We start from the raw sequence: 20,718 nt of genomic DNA on the forward strand, positions 1-20,718 counted from the left end.
AGCAATATGGGCAAATGAAGCAAGCCATTAATGAGTGGCTTGAAATTAGTGTCTCATATAGCAGTAAAACTGCATTAAAAATAGTGTAAAAGATACAACGGGACCTGAATCTTCAGGTCTCTGTAAAGACGCATTGTGAACTATGTACTTAGTTGCCAAAGTAAAATGCTGCCACTGAAATGACACAAGTAACTTATATGGCAAATGCAAATAATAAAACAAAATTTAAAAATCCTAAAGCCAAAATGTACCAAAAGAACTCACATCAAAGTAATAAATTGTTAACTAAAACAATTTTGATTAAATTATAGGTTAGGAGAAATGGGAAGATTATGAAAGAAACCTAGCTGTGAAAGAAACTGAGAGGATTTAAAAAAAGACTAAGTAGCACAAACAGACAAATGGAAATGAACATCTAAAGGAAAGGACAAATTAAATTCATAGCACGCATAATATAGTAACATTCTCATGCAAAGTAGGCGTGTCCTCGAGTCAGAATAAAAAACACAATAAAAAAGTCCTGGGTAGTTCAAACCAACAGTCAAGCTCATTACTATACAACCAGTTTATCACTTTCATATTTAAACAGTTTTTAAAAATTAAAATAGATTCAAAAAGCATTTGTCCCCAGTAGCATGAGTTACACCATTGGAAATGAAAGCATTCCCAAAGACTAAAATCATCTGACCACATGTTAATCATCTCTCTAAATGTATTTAAATTCAAATAATTCTCGTTATTCACAAATTATTCTAAAGAAAAACATAAACCTACTCACATTTTTAGATTGGGACTATAATTACCAAAGAACAAAATTACATTAAGATGTAACTCTTCCATGTTGAAGTCAATATACATTTAATTAAGTTGGAAAGAAAAACATTTTTATTAGTACTTTCTACTTAAAATATGTAGTGCTGGGCTGGTAGAGTGGACAAGTGGTAGAGCGCTACCTAGCAAGTGTGAGGCCCTGAATTCAAAACCTAGTTACAACCATCACCGAAAACCAAAAAGCATCAGTAAATAAGCTAAAACAAACCAACAAACAAATAAACAAGATTTAGTTTTTTCCTGGTAAAAGGGGGGGATAAAACACCTTAAGTTTGCCAAGCGCAAACTCTCTTACTGAATGAACTTTGGTGAAAAATTCCTCAAACGACTTTTAATAACTAATTAATCTCCTTTTCTGATATACAACACTAAGATATGTCTAGCATACCAGACCAATTGACCAACCACTAAAGGCTGCCAAAGCTGAGAGGTTAGGGAAAGGAGGTTCCATTCTCACCCATCCTCCAAATGCCTTTTCTTGGGAGAGGAGTAAACTGTGGGGTGGAGTGCAACAGAGACATTTTCATTCCTTGGGTGTCTTTTTTTTGCCTTCATTTTCATGACTCCATCTCAAGACTCAGGTTGCAAACTGGTGGCTTGTAAACATGTTTTGTTCTGATTACTTTTAAAGTTTTCAAATTGGCATTGATCAAATATTAGGAAGTTTCACATACAAATCTTGACTTCTTGTCTTATGTAGAATCAGAAAGCCTGGCAATACCAGGCCTGCAGAACAAGGGCTTGGCTAATGGTGGCTGCCTCTTTTAGACAGGGCCTGTCACAGTCCCCACCTCTCCTTAGTTTTTACATGTGGCCACCTCATTCATTTACATCATTCATCTAGACACTCTAGGAACTGAGTTTGTGGCCTCCATCCACATAACTTGCTTACTCATATCCTCTTATAAATACAACAGTCTTCAATTAGAAGCCCTCAAATTCCACTGTACTCTTATCAAATAAATAACTGAAGTACCAACAGGGATAAGGAAGGAGTTCTGTGAGAAGTACACTGGTTTCTCTACTCATCTTTCCATTGCTTTTATTCTTGATTACCAGATGTCAGTGATGTGTGCTGACTCTACTATTAAATCACTTCCAGTTTATAAATAGATATGACAAAATGTACTCATTTCTCTTTGAGGATCACTGTATAGAGCAGTTTATCAAGAGCAAGCGCATCCATTTAAGGCATATCTAACCTATGTCATCTGGAAGCTGATTAAACCAGCCTAGGAAAAAATTGCTACCAACGATGCAGAAAATGAATCAGTCTGCTAGCATGGGCAATCAAGAGATTCTAGAATAGATAATAAAATAGGTGGTTTGTAATCAGCAATTACAGGGGGATAAGGTGGGCTCACCAGGAATAAGACATCTAATAGATGTCACTTCCTTTTTAGATAAAATGACATTGGTAGTTCTGAGAAATGTGGTAAAAATTAAACAGTGATTTTATAAAACCCTTCCTGAAATCTCTGATAAGACTAAAAGACACATATGATACACACACACACACAATTTATATAGGATAGGGGTCTTGCTATGTAGCTAAGGGAGACCTCACACTCACTATGTAGCCCATGCTGGCCTTGAACTTATGATCCTCTTGCCTCAGCCTCCTCAGTGTTGAGAATACTTGTCAGTCCCACCATGCCAGGCTTCAATAATACATTTTTAACTGACTGACTGAAAAAAAAAAAATACTTCCCCAAGAATTCTGAACCTCTCATTGGCAGTTTCCTAGTGGAGTAACACAGGGCTTGCTCACTTTACTTTTCTCTCTCCAACCTCTGAGTATTCAATATTATTTTTATGAATAACTTGAAAGATAAGGCATATCTACCAAATTTGCAAATAACACAATACTGGGAGATACATAATGAAACAAATGACAGAAATGTTTGAAATGACTGATCTAGAACAAATGGATTAAAAATATGACATCTAATAGATAGATGTGTATCTGCATTTATACTCAAGAGTCAACTAAAATGTTAAATACACAATTAGAGAGGAAGGGTCATCTGTCTAAATAGCACTTCCTATGGAAAAAAAATCTGATTTCAGTCAACCCAAGGAAAATATGCCAGCAGTAGGATTAGCTGGTAGAAAATTAATCTAGGCACTATACAGGTGCTGTTCTAACTATAGAACGTGATTATCTACTGTTCTCAGTTCATATATGGAGCACTGTTATCTGTTCTAGGTGGCCCCTTTTAAGAAGTACTCTGGAAAGTTAATATGCTTTCATAGGAGGACCACTAGGAGTGATGGGAACTCTAAACCATCTAATTTAAGAAATGGATGAAAGAAATGGGAATGTTCTACCTGGAGAAGAGAAAATTAGGGGAGACATGATGGTCATCTTCAATTGTCTGAAGGACTGCTATGTTGAAGAGGGAGTAGAATACACATATGCTGTCTAAAGGGCAAAACTAAAACTAAAGGAGAGAAAGTTATAAGGAAAACATTTTAGCTATTAAAAAAAAAAAAGCAAAAGCAAAAACCCACTCAAAAGAAGAATGCCATGAGCAACTAAACAGTATCTCTCAGGAAAGTTTGCAGGAAGGTATTCTATGAGGAAGTTAGGCCAGATGAATTCTAGAATGTGTCACACTCTAATATTCCCAACACTAGAGCTCCTGAATATTGTTTCCTCAGTCATCATGAGGGAGTCTGACTAGGTTACTCCTTTACAAGATGCACTCAAAGGTCAGAGACAGAACTTTACCACCAAATAAATCCAGTCATCCCTTCAAAGCAAGCCCGAGATGGTCACATTCTTATTCCATAACTGCAAATGCTCAGAACACCACTAACACACTCTTTTAGAATGCCTTTAAAATCAGTGTCTGAATCATGTCAGAAACAGCATAACCATTTCACAGACACAACTACTATATTGCAGGTGATCATATGATACAGGAAGTATCTAACAGTGAACCAAATAACTGAACCATTTCTAACCACAACCTATCATTTAGAACTTGTCATCCATTTAATCAAGTCAGCTCCCAGTGATATTTAAATGATCTCAAATCTGAATTCATCCTTAGACACCTACAAATCTGACATCAGACACAATCAATATTACATAGGCTTTTAAATTCTCAAAAAATATAAACCCGATTTGCACAAAGGCAGCATGATCAAATAAGAATACAACCTTCCAAGTTCATTGCTTTGAGGGAATGAATACATCCTTTTCGTCTCCTTTTTAAAAAGTGTACTATCTTACAGGAATATTTTGCATTTTCACACAATTATAAAGACCTCAAAAACCAGTACAAAAGATTTTTTTTTTTCATATTCCTTCAAGTCCTTAAAAGTTAGTCATTATCCTCATTTCCAGAAACCATGTTCTTCCAAGTAAGCATTCCAGGTACTTTTTTTTTTTTTTTAAAGTAAAGGTAGACTGTAATTCTAAATGGTTCAAGAATAAAGGTTTTTGCAATTCAAAATATTGTTAATATCAGTATGTTTCAAGAAGGTATAGTATGTGAGTATAATCTGAGTATAGTATAACACAACATCTTTCATTTGGGATCAACCTGCCTTTTCCTTACTATAAGTCTTAATCTGTTTCTATAACTCAGCCAAAAGATTTTAATCTCCCTGTACATATTAGCTTCTAGTATGAAAGAAAACTAATTTTCCTAATAAGAAAATTTCCAAATCTTATTTTATACACCTCAAAATAAGCCTATTAGTTAAATAATTATTAAGGATGCTTTGAAACTAAACATTGTCATTACAGTGAGAATTTTAGTGGAAGTTAGTGGGGCATCAGTTGGTTTGTTGTCTTTGCAGTGAGTATCGGTATAATAAATAGTTATCCACTTTTTTTTCTTTTGTATTTTAACAGAATGCCTGGTACCCAGTAAATAAAGTTAAGAACCTGTTAAGAACTGCAGTGAAGATTTTGTTCTTTACAGATTGCAGCAAGTCTGAGTTGAGGAAGTTCTGACAGATGCAAAATGTACACCTGTTGCAGGTGCACATACAGCGTAACCGGGCATGGCTGCGAAAACACACAGAAGGACAGGGTTGAGTTCTTACTTACAAATATGGCACAGGTCAGGGTGTGCCAACTTAAAAAAAATTTAGGCATAAGCAACACTCTTTGTAGAAAGGAAAAGGACAGTGTGGGGCATGCTAAAGTTGTGCAGAATTCCACAGTTACCAAAAACATAATAAGCAGTAATAGTTTCCTCCTCCCTCCCTGTAGAAAATCTAAGGAATGTTAGCTGACATATTTGCTTTTTTGGAGGGGGGAATGGAATTGTTATTAAATGAGTTTTAGTGGAATAAATATGCACAGCGATAGATGCCACCCTCATCTCAGTTAATGAAAATAAAAATCGAGTAAGCCATAGCACCAACTGAAAGGACAAGGCTATCATTTAAACAACCATTCCCTCCTCCTCGTTCTCCCTCAGCATACACACATGCCTAAAAACCAGGAAGGAGAATAGTGACAAATACACAAAAGAGTCAAAAGACGAGTATATTCAACCCTGAGAAGATATGAACAACGTCGTCTTTAATTCATCAAGCACCCTGGCTCCCAAAGGAAAACAAAGTGCTTCATAAATTTCCACTTAGCACAAAATATGGGGTTAATTTCATCAGCTACCAAAACATAGCAGCTAAGTATGATAGTATGAAACTCAAACAATGGATCCAATTGAGATCAGTTATGAAATTTAGGAAGATTTTCTGACTCCTTTCTGGTTGAGTGGAGTTGCACTAGTTAGTTCAGGCACAAGGGACAACCCATTTCACTTAAGCCTTGACTACCAAAGTAAGGGGTTCCCAATGACTCTTCAGTGGTCAGAGCCACTCAGACACACAAAGCCATCACACCACCCACAAAGAAGTACTGGAGCAGAAGTCACTCAGAAGAGTGCCACTTGGTGAATCAAAGCCATCACTTCCTGTAACACCTGATCATTTTTAGAGGTTTTCAGTCAAAGGACTGCCCAATCTGACTTGGCTTAGTTTGTGAGATCTGATGAGACCACAGTACACAGTGGCATGGTTGTAGAGATTAGCAGCATCCCAATAATGCCTAATTCCCAACATGAAAAAAAACAAGAATTAATTTTGAGAATTAATGCTCAAGACATTCGTTTCTAAAACCTGACTCGTGATGATAATGTATCACTGCTACTAAGTCACTGTCAGCTGTCATACTGGAATCCATCTGTTATCTTACAAACGGAATCTGACTCTTCAACACATACAAGGCTCCATCCACCAAAAAGGAGAGATGCAAAGTTTGCTTAGCAACAGTGAGATGCTTCATGAGAAGTAGTTTGGGATTAACTATATAAACAGTATCCAGGTATGTACATTTATCATATATAAACACACACAAGAATTACAGTAAAATATTTTAGAGACACAGATCTAAAAACAGTTGCTGTTACTTACAAGATTTTTAAAAAGTACATTTACATAGTAAAGAAGACACCACAATATAGTTAGGCAGAAAGTCTGACCAAGCAGTGCGTTTCCAGATAATTACTAATGTTAATTATAGCAAGAAAGGAGATTTGGTCATCCTATAAGAAAATGTTAACAAAATCCCACAGAAGTCATAAAGAAAAAGTAACTTACAAAGTAGTTTTTAGAAAGACCCAGATTTTTCTCAATTTCTCTATTCTATCAGTGTTGCCCATGTCTCGGGAGAATCTGCCTCTGTAATGATCCTCTCTGTAGATAACATACATGAGAGTTTGAAAGCAGAAGTAAAACATAAATAAGGTTTCGCTTATCTTATATTAATAGGAATGACTTGTCTTCCAATACAAATAGAAACTCAAAGGTTTTGCTGCATATTTTTAAAGTATTAGTTAATGGAATACCAGTAAAGTTAACTCTGATTTTAAAATCGGTCCAAATGAACACCTTTCTGCAAAGCCTCAGTCTTGATTTATAGCAATCAATGTTTCCTTCTTACTCTATTTTATACTATAGTTTTCTCATAAGAAGACAAATAATTTAGAGACTACCATAAGAATAAATAGAATAAGATATTAGGTCCTGAGAAACGCACTGCCTGAAAAACTATTTTGTTACAAAACAGAATTATACAAGCATTACTTGACAATTTCATTAAGAATCATGCAAATTTAAGACAGTTAGTAAGCTATGAAGGTAACAAGTTATGTGCTTGTATATGTGCACGTATATATATGTATATATGATAAATGTACATGAAATTTGTGGCTCATAACAATGCAAAACATTTGGATAGTGGAAATTCTGATTACAACTACTTTTTTTTTTAAACAGCACTTAAAAAACACAATGTATCCTGAACTCAAACATAAAACCTAAGTTCAACATAAATTCATAAAGATTTTAGAATCCTTCACATACCCAAGGTCAATTAATTAACAGAAAAGTGTAAAAATGAGTTTTGTGTTCACAGGGAGATGCCTTACAGGCATAAAGCAACATCATGACAGCTCCATGTTATTGCAGTAAGACTATTTTTTAATTCTGGGTGGAGACTGTGCTTTACTGTACCATTTGTGAAGAGACATACAGCTTGTACAAAAGTGTACAAATATTGTCAGAAGCAGTGTTTATGTTATTTTATTATGACACCCAAGCCAAACTTGCAGTTGCTGAAATTTGTCCCTTCTCATAAGAAAGTCTCCTGTTGCTGAACAACTTGTAAGTGACAAAGATTCCCCCTCATGGCTAATATGGCATGCAATGTTATTATGCAGCATGCAACATGAAAATGAAGACAGAGCAAGTACTTACGGGTACATGGCCATTGTTGTCAATTTAACAAAGATGTCCTTACTGGGTGCATCAGCAGCATTGCAAGTGAAGGCTTGAGGTGGAGGCATTTTGTGTTTCCTGCAGAAATCAGTAGGTGAGAGACTATATTCTTGTTTAACTTCATGCAGGTCTGACTTTGCGGCTACAATTAAGCAAGGAATTCTGCTGTCCATAAAGTGTTGCTACGGAATAAAAAATGTAATCAAAATCTGATGACAAGTTCAAAACTTAGCTATTTAGCTAAATGTAAACTACAAATTTTCTCTGGATAGGAAAGCAACAATAGTTTCAAAAAGAGAAAATGAACCAAGAGGCAAAGTTTGGTAGAGGTCTAATCAGTCTCATATAACTGTGACTAGGAGCACTTTTCTAATGCAGGTAATAAAACGGACTTATCCCAATTCTTTAGATTCACTCTATTTTTTTTGAACATTTTTAAATTAAAAAGAAACAATGAGTCTTTGCTCCCATTTCTTCATGGGAAACAGAAAGTGTTTATCTCTCTTTTTCCTTTCCTACCCCTTTATCTATACTTTATCCTGTTATATTAAAATGAATTCTTGCTAAAATGTCAAAAAAAAGAGAAATAAATATATTGAAATAAAAAGAAATCCATCTAACTTCTAAACTAACAAAGGCTATTTTCAGGTTTTCCTATTACCTCTAGTCTTTGAGCACATGTACTTATATATATGTTCACACAGTTTCAGTCATGCTGACCATAAGTATTTTAAAATGTAATACTCTATCTTGTCTGTTCTTCAGAATTAAAAACTATTGTTTTTAAAGACTGGTTAATATTCTACGAGATTATTTTATTAATTTGGAAAACCATCATCCTACTGTTACTGGTTTATTTCCAGTTTTTGCTATGAAAAACAATGCTGGAATAAATACCTTTGTACACAGTTTTTTTCCTCTTACTGACTTTGTTGATAATCTCAAAGTGACTGAAATACTTTCCAAGCCTCTGGTTTATCCTCTTGCTCTGGCTGTTATTCTTGAGATAAGTGGCAATATAAAATCCATATGTGTTCCTAACAGCCATGAAGACCTTCCGTTAATGCAGAAGTTCTTAACCAGGAATGCACATCAAAGTCACATGTGGAAAAAAATTAAAAAAATAAAAAACATGTCTGAGACTCTACCATTGTAGTATGAACAACAACTTTTAGCGAGAGGAAAAGAAATGTAGGTGTTTTTAAAAAGTTCCACAAATGATTTTGTTGCATTTCTCTGGTTAGGAAACATCTCACTGTAATTCCACTACAACTCCATATAAAGTTATATTTAGTCATAATCCATAAAAGTAACAAACCTTAAAAATCCTGGCACAATATTCAAAGGATTTGGGATTCGTGACATCATATACCAGGCATACAACATCACAAATGATCTCAGCCTCAGTTAGAAATTCCGATTCTGAAATATCATGCAACTTGTTAAAAAAAAAAAAAAGATAATGAGAAACATAAGTATCATAATATTGATGTATAAAATCATGATGTATTATAACTTGCTCAACTGGACTTTCTAATAAAAAATACTAATTAAGCATAACTTCAAACTATTTTTAGAAGTAGGAAGTACAGATGAACAAATACCTTCTGAATTTATAGATAAAAATGATTAAATGATTTAATTTATAGATAAAAATGATCTATAACCTATAATCCTAGAAACTTCTGAGGCTGAGATTGGAAGGATTGTGGTTTGAGGCTAACCTGGGACAAACAGTTCTAGAGATCCCTATCTCTACAATACCAAGAGCAAAATGGATGGGAGGCATGGCTTCAGTGATACAGTGTCTGCTTTGTAAGCACAAAGCCCTGAGTTCAAACCCCAGTCCCACACACAGAAAAAAATAACTAAGAAAGTAACATTTAGTGAATGACTAACGTGTGTGGGATAAGCCCTTTACATGCATTGTCTATATTCTAAAGATAAGGATGTAGGCTACAAAGATTAAGCCAACCACAAAAGAAAATATATCTAAGAAATCATCAGAACAAAACTGGAACTCACATATGATTACCAAGTATATTTTCTTTTCTACCACACTACCTTTTCTTCCCAGTAATTAATAACACAAAGCAAATGACTCTTTATACTAAGGTCATTTTGTTTTCCTCCATTGCTTATTCTTTTCAATGTTGACTATAAAATTCCCTTCATATGACAATGATCCAACAAGAGAAAAATCCAGTACTGAATAATATGAGATAGCACATAATTCTTTTTTGGGGGGTGGTGTGGTACTGAGGTTTGAACTCAGGGCTCTGTGCTTGCTTAGGTAGGTGCTCTATCACTTGAGCTCCACACAGCCCTTTTTGCTCTGGTTATTTCGGAGACAGGTCTCACTTTTTGTCCAGACCAGCCTGGACTGCTATCTTCCTATTTTAAGCTTTCCACCATTGCTGGGATGACAAGCTCACCACCACAGCCAGCTTTTTTTGTGTTGAGATGGGGTCTTACAAACTTTTTGCCCAGTCTGGCCTAGAACTACAATCATCCTTATCTCAGCCTTCCATGTAGCTAGGATGAAAGGACCATACCACAGAGCCCAACTACTGGTTGAGATGGGGTTTTGCAAACTCCCTACCCATGCTTGTCTGGAACTGTGATCTTCCCAATCTCAGACTCCCAAGAACCTAGGATTACAGTGTGAGCCACTAGCACTGCCATGAGATAGTGTATCTTTATTGAGAAGATGAAAGGGGAAGTATAGAGACAGAAGGGGGTCAACACATTCCAAGTAAAACACTGTTACAGCATGCATAGTCATAAACATGAAAGATATGACTTACAAAGACTAGTGTAAGAATAAGAAAACAGAGACTAGGGGAGTGGCTCAAGTGGTGGAGCACCAGCCTAGCAAGTGTAAAGCTGAGTTCAAACCCCAGTACCACCAAAACAAAAAATAACAACAAAAAAACTCAGGAAAATTAACAGCTAACAATATTTACTGAGTACTGAATATTGAAAACTATTGAAAGAGGAGACAGACAAGGTTTAATAAAAGACTGACAAACTTTTATCAGAAAGAGTAAAATGTGTATATTGATAAATGTCATCACCTGGCAAACTAAACTATTTCCAAAAAGAAATGGAAATAGAATGAACTTTTGCTAGTACTTATTATTTGTTAGGAGTTTTTCAGTAGGGAACTAACAGATTTAGGCTTCACATAGAGTAAGTCACTTGCCAGAGGTCACACAACCAATCAATGGTGGACCAAGGTTGAAACTGAAATGATGCAAGGATAGCATATAACCTCTTTCTACTGTATTTCATGGTGCCTGTTCAGCCAGATCCTCCTTTCATACGTGTTATTTTTTTTTTATTTAACAGATCGAAAAGTATAGGGGAGTTTATTTTCTTATGCCTTTTTTTCTTTTTCTTTCTTTTTTTTTTTTTTGGTGTGAGATGGGGTTTTGTGAACTATTTGCCTGGGCTGGCCTCAAACTGCAATCCTCCTGAACTCAGCTTCCCAGGTAGCCAGAATTATAAACATGAGCCACCAGTGCTTGGCTCATGTCTTACTTTCTTATTGTGCTATAGCTAATGTACAATTAAGTGTACAAAATGATGTGTTTTTACTTGCCTCCACACATGTAATCATCACACAGATCAAAGTAATAAGTATTCTAGTGAATAAAACCAGGTGAAAAAAAAAAGCACATACAAGTTCTACATACAGCAATTAAGTTAAAGTCACTGTTTTAGTAATTTAAAAATGTACTCAATAATTATCCTCTGCACAGTTAATAATAAAAATGTTAAAAAAATAAAAGCAGCTTAGCTAGGAAGTTGAGAAGTGGCATAATATGCTCCACTCTAGGAAACAACTCTGTGCGTCATGGAGCTATCTTGAATTGCTCTCGTTCTGCAGCAAGATTCATTATTATTCATAATACGCTTACATACTTTATGGGAAAGAAGCATGGAACTGCCCTTCTAAAAGCAGCTTAGGCAAAGGAGGGTGAATCTGGTCGATGTACTTTCTACACATGTGAATATGGAACACTGAAACCTGTCGGAGTCATTTTAAGAAAGGGGAGGAAGAAGTAGAATACTGGAGGGGATGGACCAAACCGGGGTACATTGTATGTATATGTAGAAATGTCACAACAAAATTCCCTGTACAACTAACATGTACTAATAAAAACGTTTAAAAAATGTACCCAATAATTAAAATATTTGTATAACAGGAATTCTTACCAACAAGTATTTCTCTTGTCCATACACATAAACAGTGTTAATTGCATAGTAGGATCTATGATCATCACGAATTTTCTTTTGCCTCTGAAAATAGAACCAAAATCTCAATATTTATAGTAAGATATCACAGTAACTAGTTTAATCATCACACACACCTTTATGTATGTATGTATGTGGGTGAGTTATAAATAAAAGAGTATTCTTCTCTACACGATATACTACTTATCAGTTCAAAAGGAATATTGATTTTATGTTTCTTTGTTCTTAGACAAATGATTCATTTGTTCTGCATAAAGTGAAAGCAGTAGCTAAAGCAGAAGTAAACTGTTTTGTGCAGTGTACTCTACAGTCACCTGCTGGCAATTCTCACTATAATTTGGTTTGATATGAGACTAATCTGGAAGCACATCATACTTCTTACTCAAAGGAATAATCAGAACTAGGTATTAGTACTCAATTTGAAACATTTATTATACATTTATTTCATGCCAAGGACTCTTGTTAGGTGCTTTCACATGGGTAGTTGTTTAATCCCCATCTAAGCAGTGTTTTTTAAAAAAAGACAAATGATAGCTAATACCAATGAAACCAGCTAGTTCAACAAGATTACTGTCTCTTATCTATCTCTGTCTCTGTCTCTGAACAGGGTCTGGGTCTGATTATAAGCCCAGGCTGGCCTGAATTTGCTATCCTCTTGCCTCAGCCTCCAGAGCGTTGGGATTACAGGTGTATACCACCATGCCCAGTGCTACTGTTACTTTAGATTGCACTGGTCTAATATATGTAGGCCAATGAATTCCAGCAGTCATCTGAAAGTTAATGGCTATACAAAATTATGTAAAGTCATCACTACAAAAATTTGTGGGATAACATTCTACATTTTGAGAACTCTCACCATTAAGTTTCTTCCAAGAAGAGCCTGAAGTACTCCACTTTTCCCACAGCCTTTCATTCCAATTACATTACATCTGAACACATTTCTTTGAGTCTGTTTTTTCTGCAGGTCTATCTTTTTATCTCTTGTTACTAAAAAAAAAAAAAATAACACTAAATACATATCACTGAGTCTCATTGAACCTCCGCCCAATCTTCTGCAAAATTTGGTATTCTGTTTATCATTTTAATGAAGTGTTTAATCTATATACAAGCATCTACACAACAGTCATGCTGTATGTGAAATAATATATAAAATATAATGCAGAAGGGTATCACTTAAGTGGGAAAGATGCATTTTTTAATGTTGACTATAAAGTGAATCTTCAATAACTAAATGATATTTATCTCATCATAAAATAAATAGCATATTTTCACTAGGAAAATATCCTAAAATGAATAAAAAACCATGGTTGCAGATAATATTATATCCACCTAATTTTTTGAGATAAATTATTACTATAATAAACTACAAATTAAAACATGCTATTTGAAATCTGCATCTTCTTGGAGCTGGATCTTACAAATAGGAGGCGATTTGCACTCTAGGGCTAGTTAGCCTTTTAAACAGAAATCTGTAAAAGAAGCAGGCTGGAAAATAATTCTGTATCATTAGCACAACTGGGTACATCTTCCTGAGGTAAAGAGACCTCTGTAAATTGTACCCAAAGAGGCAACTACTGCAGAGCCTCTGCAGAGGGATTACTAATTGTATAAAACTGAAAATAAAAACATACAATTGTGGGATAGTTAAATAAGCACATTAAAGATGCAAAACACATAGTTATTTATATAAAAATGTCCACCATATGTTGTTGAACCTCATGATTAGCTTGTTTCTTACTCTGTAATGCAATTAAATATTGTTAACTGGTTAAGTACTTTTTTTAAAATTTACTTTTTATTTGTTTTTTAATGGGATTTCAAGCTTGCAAAGCAGGTGCTCTACTGCTTAAGTCATACCTCCAGCCCACTGCTTAAGTACTTGCTCTTGCCAATTTTAAAAAGGCTCTCTTCTTAGGCTAGGGCTTCCTGTATGATATGGCAGATTTTACACCACCTGGGATATAAGAAACTCCTGAAATGATCAATTCTTTAATTCATTATTTCCATACCTATGGGTTTTCTTTGAGTGGAACACATTACTTTGGCAAGAATGAATGGTTTATATTCAAGATCTACAAAAGATTTATTAATAAGGAAAAAGATCACATAATAAAAGATGTTTAATTAATTCAGAATCATGTTTTCTTTGTTGTTTTTTTATTTTGTGGGACTGGGCTTGCAAAACAGGCACTCTACTGCTTGAGCCACACCTGGCTTTGAAATGTGATCCTCCTGATCTCAGCCTCTGAAGTAGGATCACGGGTGCCCAGCAGGATCATGTATTAATAGGCTTTGTTGGTTTGTTTTTAGAGATGGGGTCTCACTATGTATTGCAAGTTGGGCTTAAACTCATGATTCTCCTGCCTCTACCTCCTGAGTGCTGAGATTACAGGCATGTGACACCATGCCTATCCCATTTTGAATACTTAAAGAAAATTAAAATGCAAATTAGACTCCCAAAGCCTTTAATGCCCATAGTTCTCCCTCATTTTCATCAGTGGAATATCCCAGAGAGTATACTAGAAGCAAAAGCTCTACTCTTTTATTTTGAATTGATCATTTACTTTGGACTTTTTTTTTTTTGGTGGTACTGGGGTTTGAACTCAGGGCGGCACACTTGCTAGGCAGGTGCTCTACCACTTCAGCCACACCCCCAGCCCTCTACTCTTTTATTTTGATAAAATAAAAATCAAGCATCTCAACTCAAAAGAAATTACCAAGTCACGAGGAAAACTAATAGAGTGTAAATATAAAGGATTAATGAAGATGAGTTTAATTTTACTTTTTGTAACATTTGAAACTGGAGTCTTAAAAAGACAATGTTCCTAATCATGGACTGAATAGTACCCAGATACTTACCCGTAATGGCTGAAGCTTGAGACTCTTGTTCAGTTAATATGGAATAGCCTAGATAGCCCAAATACTCCAGGCACCGCTGTACATCTAAGTAGGTCGTGAGCCTAAATAAGGGAGACGTTTACAAGGTGATAGGTTCCTAAATGAGCATTCACAGAAAGAAAATTCCAACAACTCAAAAAATGTTATTCCCCAGACCCAGAGAATGTTTATCAGACTGCTTTAATTTCCTTCATGCCCAACTATGGCTTTTCCTACATCATTTTTATAGCAGAGAGGAAAAGGAGGAGAATGCAAGATGAGGGCAAATTTCTCTATTTTCTCCACCTGCAGAAGAAAGCAAGGCTACAAAGATGAGCAGTGAGTGGCTGGCAAAAACTACAGTAGGGATGTATTATCTGCTTCCCAAGACAATGTACAGTGTGCCACACATACTACCCAGGTGAAGACAGTAATTAAACAGATCTGAAAAGGTTTGACAAAAGCACAAAAATAAGTGAAAGGCACCTGAAACTAGTTGAACTCTCTTATGCATTTCAAAAAAGAAAAGATCTTAATGTTGAAAGAGTCTCACCAAGGCTAAAGTAATGATGTCATCATGCAAAACCAAAGAATTTCCTTCATACCTTAGACACAATGTCAACCACACTATAACTAGGCTGTGGAGAAATCTTAAGTCTTATTATGAATTCATTAGGCAGAAATGTGGTGGCCCACATCTGTAACCCCAGCTATTACAGGTGTACACAGAAAGATCACTGTCAGAAGATGGCCCTTGGCAAAAACATGAGAACCTATCTGAAAAATAAACTAAAGCAAAAAGAGCTGGAAGTGTGGCTCAAGGGGCAGAACACATACCTAGTAAGTATGAGGCCTTGAATTCAAACCCCAGTATACTTCCCAAATGAAAAAAATCATTAAAAATGAACAACTGACATTAAATAATCCAGTAAGTCTTCAAAGTCCAGAAAAATATGCTTCTCTTAACATGTTGAAGGAGTAATTGTGTAATAGCAACGACATTTCTAATTTTCTTAATCAAATAAGAAGTACTATAAATTAGTTCAGTTTTTTTTTTTTTTTGTCTTTTCTTTTTTGGTGCTGGGATCGAACCCAGGGCCTCACGCATGCTAGGCAAGCGCTGTACCACCGAGCTACATCCCAGCGCTTTAGTTCAGTTTTGATGTAAGACTTACTTATTACTGTTTTCCAATACCATTACCCAAAAGAAAACAAACCCTTCCTGAATCATAGAGTATCTATAGCTCATCTTAAAGATATCCAGCAGTACTATAAATCTTGCTTGGAGGTTGTTAGGATTGAAACATTTTATAAAAGCTGACAAGCTTACAAACTGAAAAACGTAATATAATTTTAAACTACATAGAACTTTAGAGGAAAGAGGTGAGCTCTATACTCACGTCCACTGGGAAAGGAATCCCTGGTAGGTTATCCATCCTCTTTCGTTTGTGCAAACTGTGTTATTCACATCTGGCCCCCAAGGTATATAAGGGAAAACTTTAAATAAATCTTTAAGCTCATCAGGTGACAAAGCACAGTCTCTATCCTAAAGATAAACAAGGAAGCAAATAATATTTAAATATAAATATATTCCAAACATAAAAGATCCCTAATCTAAAGGCTAGAGGTGTGGCTCAAGTGGTCAAGCACCTGCACCACCAAAAAAAAAAAAAAGATCCCTAACCTAGAAAACCTATACTTCTAAATGATAAGAAATTTTATCAAGAAAATTCCTCACTTGGATATAAGAAAACCTGTAAAAGAGTCTGTCAGAAATTAGATTTTTTTTGATCTTGAGATAACAGTAAAATAGCAGACAATATTTTTGCTGGTTTAGAGAGTTTGAAGTTTTTGGTTATATAACATAAGCATCTCATAGCTAAGAAAACAAAGAAAAATCATTCCCAGGAATAATATTTTACCAGTGTTGGGGGCATGGCTCAAGTGGTAAAGCAGCTGCCTAGCAAGCATAAAGCCCTGAGTCCAAATCGCAGTGCTCCTTCTCCCTCCAACATTTACCATATATCATGGAAAACTGCAACTAAAAGCTTACCAAATCATGTTTGTCAAAGGTGCTTTGGAGAAACAAATATGCATGATGATTTAATTCAGTAGTGCAATCAGGAGGTATTTTTAGTCTGTAAATGAAAAAATTTAAGAATAAAATAATAAAATATTAAAATTTAAAAAATGAATACAAAATTGCAGTAAACATTTTTGTGGGATGACACTATATATAAAAATATACAGTGTATTTTTATACTATGTATAGATCTTCTCAGGGAAAGTCTCTGGAGTGGTTACAGGACTCCTCTGAAGAGTCATAATTAAGAGTCATTTCAAAGAGACATACATACTCTTCCTAAGTATCAGAGGAACACAATGAAATAAAAACTTAAGCTGTAATAGTTTGTTCTTCCTATAAACAAATTGTAAGACCTAATTATGGATTTAATATTAATGTCAACATTGTAATGAGTTGAAAATTCTGTGAAGAAAAGTTATTTTTGCCTGATTTGACCTATCTTACTTACATTCAGTTCAATAAACATTAATAAAATATAGTGAGTTAGGTACCAGGGAGACAAAAACAAGGCAGGCTTCCTACTTTTTTTCATTTTAATTTTTTTAACCAACATAATATTTGTATTTGTTTGTACAGTATTATAAATTGATAGCTGTATATGATGTGTAATGATCAAATCAGGGTAATTACCATTTACATATCTTCAAATATTATACTTTCTATGTGTTGGGAACCTTAAAAATCATTTCCTCCAATTGATTTGAAATGTATAATTAAGCTGGGCACTGGTGGCTCATGCCTGTAATCCTAGCTACTTGGAGGCTGAAATCAGGAGGATGATGATTTAAGGCCAGCCCAGGCAAATAGTTCACGAGACCCTATTTCCAAAACACCAGAGCAAAAATGGACTGGAAATGTGGCTCAGGCAGTGGAGCATCTGCTTTACAAGCACAAACCCCAGAGTTCAAACCCCAGTCCCACAAAAAACATAAATAAATAAATAAAAAGAAAATGTATACTTAATCCTTACAGACTCTAGTTACCCTACTATTCTAAAGACCATCCGACATACTTCTGCCCCCAACTGTATTTTGGTACCATTATCAACCTTCTATCTACCTTCCCTCTACTCTCCCTTTCCTGTCCTCTATTGTCCTTCATACTACTCTTTACTTCTTTGTGATCAACTATTTTAGCTTCTACAAGTGAGTGAGAACCTATGGTATCTGTCTTTCTGTGCTTGGCTTATTTTACTTCACTTAGCATTACCCAGTTCTATCTATGTTGCTGCCAATGACAGGATTTCATTCTTTATGACTGAAAAATATTTCACTCTGTATATACAGCAATTTTTTTTCATCCATTCATCCACAGATGGACATCTTGGTTGATTCCGTATCACGGCTACTGTGACCAATGAGTACTGTAATAAACATGAGAGATGCAGGTATTTCTTTGATACAATGATTCTATTTCCTTCAGATATATAACCAATAGTAGAATTGCCAGGTCATACAGTAACTCTATTTTGTATACATAATGGCTATACTAATCTACATTGACACGAACAGTGTATGAGAGTCTCCCTTTCTCTGCATCCTCAGCAATATTTGTTATTTTTTGTCTTTTTTATAATGATATGCTCTCTATTCAAGTGGGAGGTGGTCCACAAACAGATCTTTATAGAGTGAGTCAAGTGCTAAGTATGTAAGCTAATTATACTAGAGGAGCCACCATAAAAGGGAACATCTGTGGTCTGGGAGATAGGAAGGAAGGTGTTAACACTACTGATAGTCATTGTCACCTGAATTGAGACTTAAAGGATGAAGCATTAATTAGGTTAGGGGAAAGAGAGAAGAGTGAAAATAGCGTAGGCAAAAGCCTAGAGTAGAAAATAACATATGTTTGGTGGACCATAAATAGTTCAGTATTTACTTTGAGAATGAAGGAGGGGAGAGTATGAGCATAGCCGATCATGAATGACCTCAGATATGTTAAGAGGCTTAGGCTTAGTGGTACACAGTAGCTCATGCCTGTTGTCCCAGCTACTCAGGAGGCAGAGGTCTGGAGGACTGAGATCCAGGTCAGCCGTGGCATAAAAGCAAGACCCTATTCAAAAAAACTAACTAAAGCAAAAAGGGCTGGGGGTGTGGCTCAAGTGGTAGAGCACCTGCCTAGCAAGCACAAGGCCCTGAGTTCAAACCCCAGCAACCACCCCAGCCCCCCCCCGCAAAAAAAAAATACCCTCATACACAAGGCTTTATCTTGTGTCTTGAAGAGAGATCACATGGCTAAATTTGTGTTTGTATGTGTGTGTGCACTTGCGCGCACATTCTAATTTAACAGTAATGGAAGCACAAAAGTAGAGTTAATAAGAAAGTTGGAGAGCTTCACATGGTGGCTCAAGGGGGTTATTCTGCAGAAAATCAAAAGCAGAGAGTATAAAAAAGCCCTACGAAACGGAGTCTTCTGTCTTATTTAAAAAAAAAAAAAAAGCAGTAAGGAGCCTCTTATAGAAGTATCCTATTTGATACATTGTAAGAACTTTTTATAAATTTCACAGTGTACCCCCACCAAGCACAACAATGAAAAAAATATATATCCATTCACAAAAACAGCAGGATAAAGAAAACTTTGTGAAAGGATCCCAAGACAAATTCATTCATCACTATATATTTATTGGAAAATTAACTTGAGCTAAAATTTAGTAACTTAGACAAGTAAACTTTCAACTTAGAACTGATCAATAGGCCTAATGACAAAGAACACTGCTTCTTTAATGATGGGGAAGGGAAAAACAACAACTAAGACTTTCTGAATCATTACATAGGTAGCTGGAGATGATACCTCTAAAGTTAAAAAGGACACCATGAAGGTAATGTGCCACTGAAAAAGTAAGGAACAAAGACTGAAGAAACCACAGCCAGATAGTGGGAAGTCATAGTCCCTGAGAACCTACTTCCCAAGGGTAGAGAAGAGGTATCCTGCTGCAAGGTAGTCAGTCTCCTGTGTGAGGTGAGGTGGCACTGGGTCCATTTTAAACAAAAAACTTAAGCAGCATTATCTAAGGAAAATAAGCACAAATAGATCAGTTCTTTAGGAAGACACTATTTTATCCTAAGCTGAAGGAGCAGAAACTGACAAAAGGAAAGAAAAATGCTAACAATATATTTCTGATCTTTTGAGTCTAAAACCATGATTATCTGGCATCTTTTTTCTCCTTCAGTAAAATGACTTTAAAAAAGATACTTGTGGGCTGGGGTGGGGCTTAAGTGGGCAAACACCTGCCTAGTAAGTACAAGGCCCTGGGATCAAACTCCAGTACCAAAAAAAAAAAAGAAAAAGAAAAAAACAAACAAAACTTGTATTTTCCATGAGAAGAGAAAAAGTTCGAGCTATTCTATAATTAATGGCTTTCAACTGTGGATGAGTTTGATTTTGCAGGAACATATGGCAATTTCTGGAGACAATTTTGGTTGTCACAATTGCAGGAATATGTGTTACTGGCAGCTACGGATGTGCTAAACATTCTGTAATGCACAGAACAGGCTCCACGATAAAGAACTTTTGGGTCCAAAATGTTGATGCTGCTAAGGCTGAGAAATAATTCTAAATTTCTCCTGAGGAGCTTGAAGCCTACCTATGTACTAAATAAAACTTAAAAATACTTGACAACTGAAATCAGTCAGGAAAGCAAAGGTACATACAGGGGGAATAAATATTCAGGTGTCAAATCCAGGTCATCATCATAACCAAATCGTCGAAGCACAGTCCAAGTTGTTTCGTGTCTCCCTCTCTGGATAAAAAGTGTGTGTAAAAACAGAAAACCTGAAATAAAGTAATTCAGCAAATACAGTTGATGTGAAGAAGGATACAGTTACATGGGAGAAAAACATATAACAATGACAAGAGGTCTCAGA

General features: G+C 35.5%; 1 protein-coding gene across 5 annotated transcripts in view; it reads right to left on the reverse strand.

Annotated features, from left to right (window-relative positions):
• Window positions 1-20,718, reverse strand: part of LOC109683325 (mitochondrial Rho GTPase 1) — a 50,239-nt gene that overhangs the window by 10,500 nt on the left and 19,021 nt on the right. For 2 of the 5 annotated variants that reach the window (XM_074046375.1, XM_074046374.1), the window contains 9 exons: window positions 20,506-20,626; window positions 16,826-16,910; window positions 16,173-16,318; window positions 14,755-14,855; window positions 12,752-12,882; window positions 11,857-11,940; window positions 8,954-9,073; window positions 7,615-7,817; window positions 4,733-4,855 (listed from right to left, as the gene is read on the reverse strand). In XM_074046375.1, the coding sequence (XP_073902476.1) occupies window positions 4,733-4,855; window positions 7,615-7,817; window positions 8,954-9,073; window positions 11,857-11,940; window positions 12,752-12,882; window positions 14,755-14,855; window positions 16,173-16,318; window positions 16,826-16,910; window positions 20,506-20,626 (1,114 nt within the window). The other 3 variants (XM_074046378.1, XM_074046377.1, XM_074046376.1) reach the window with 3 other exon arrangements.

Source organism: Castor canadensis, chromosome 11 (genome assembly GCF_047511655.1).
Source record: "Castor canadensis chromosome 11, mCasCan1.hap1v2, whole genome shotgun sequence".
NCBI classification, from domain to species: Eukaryota; Metazoa; Chordata; class Mammalia; order Rodentia; family Castoridae; genus Castor; species Castor canadensis.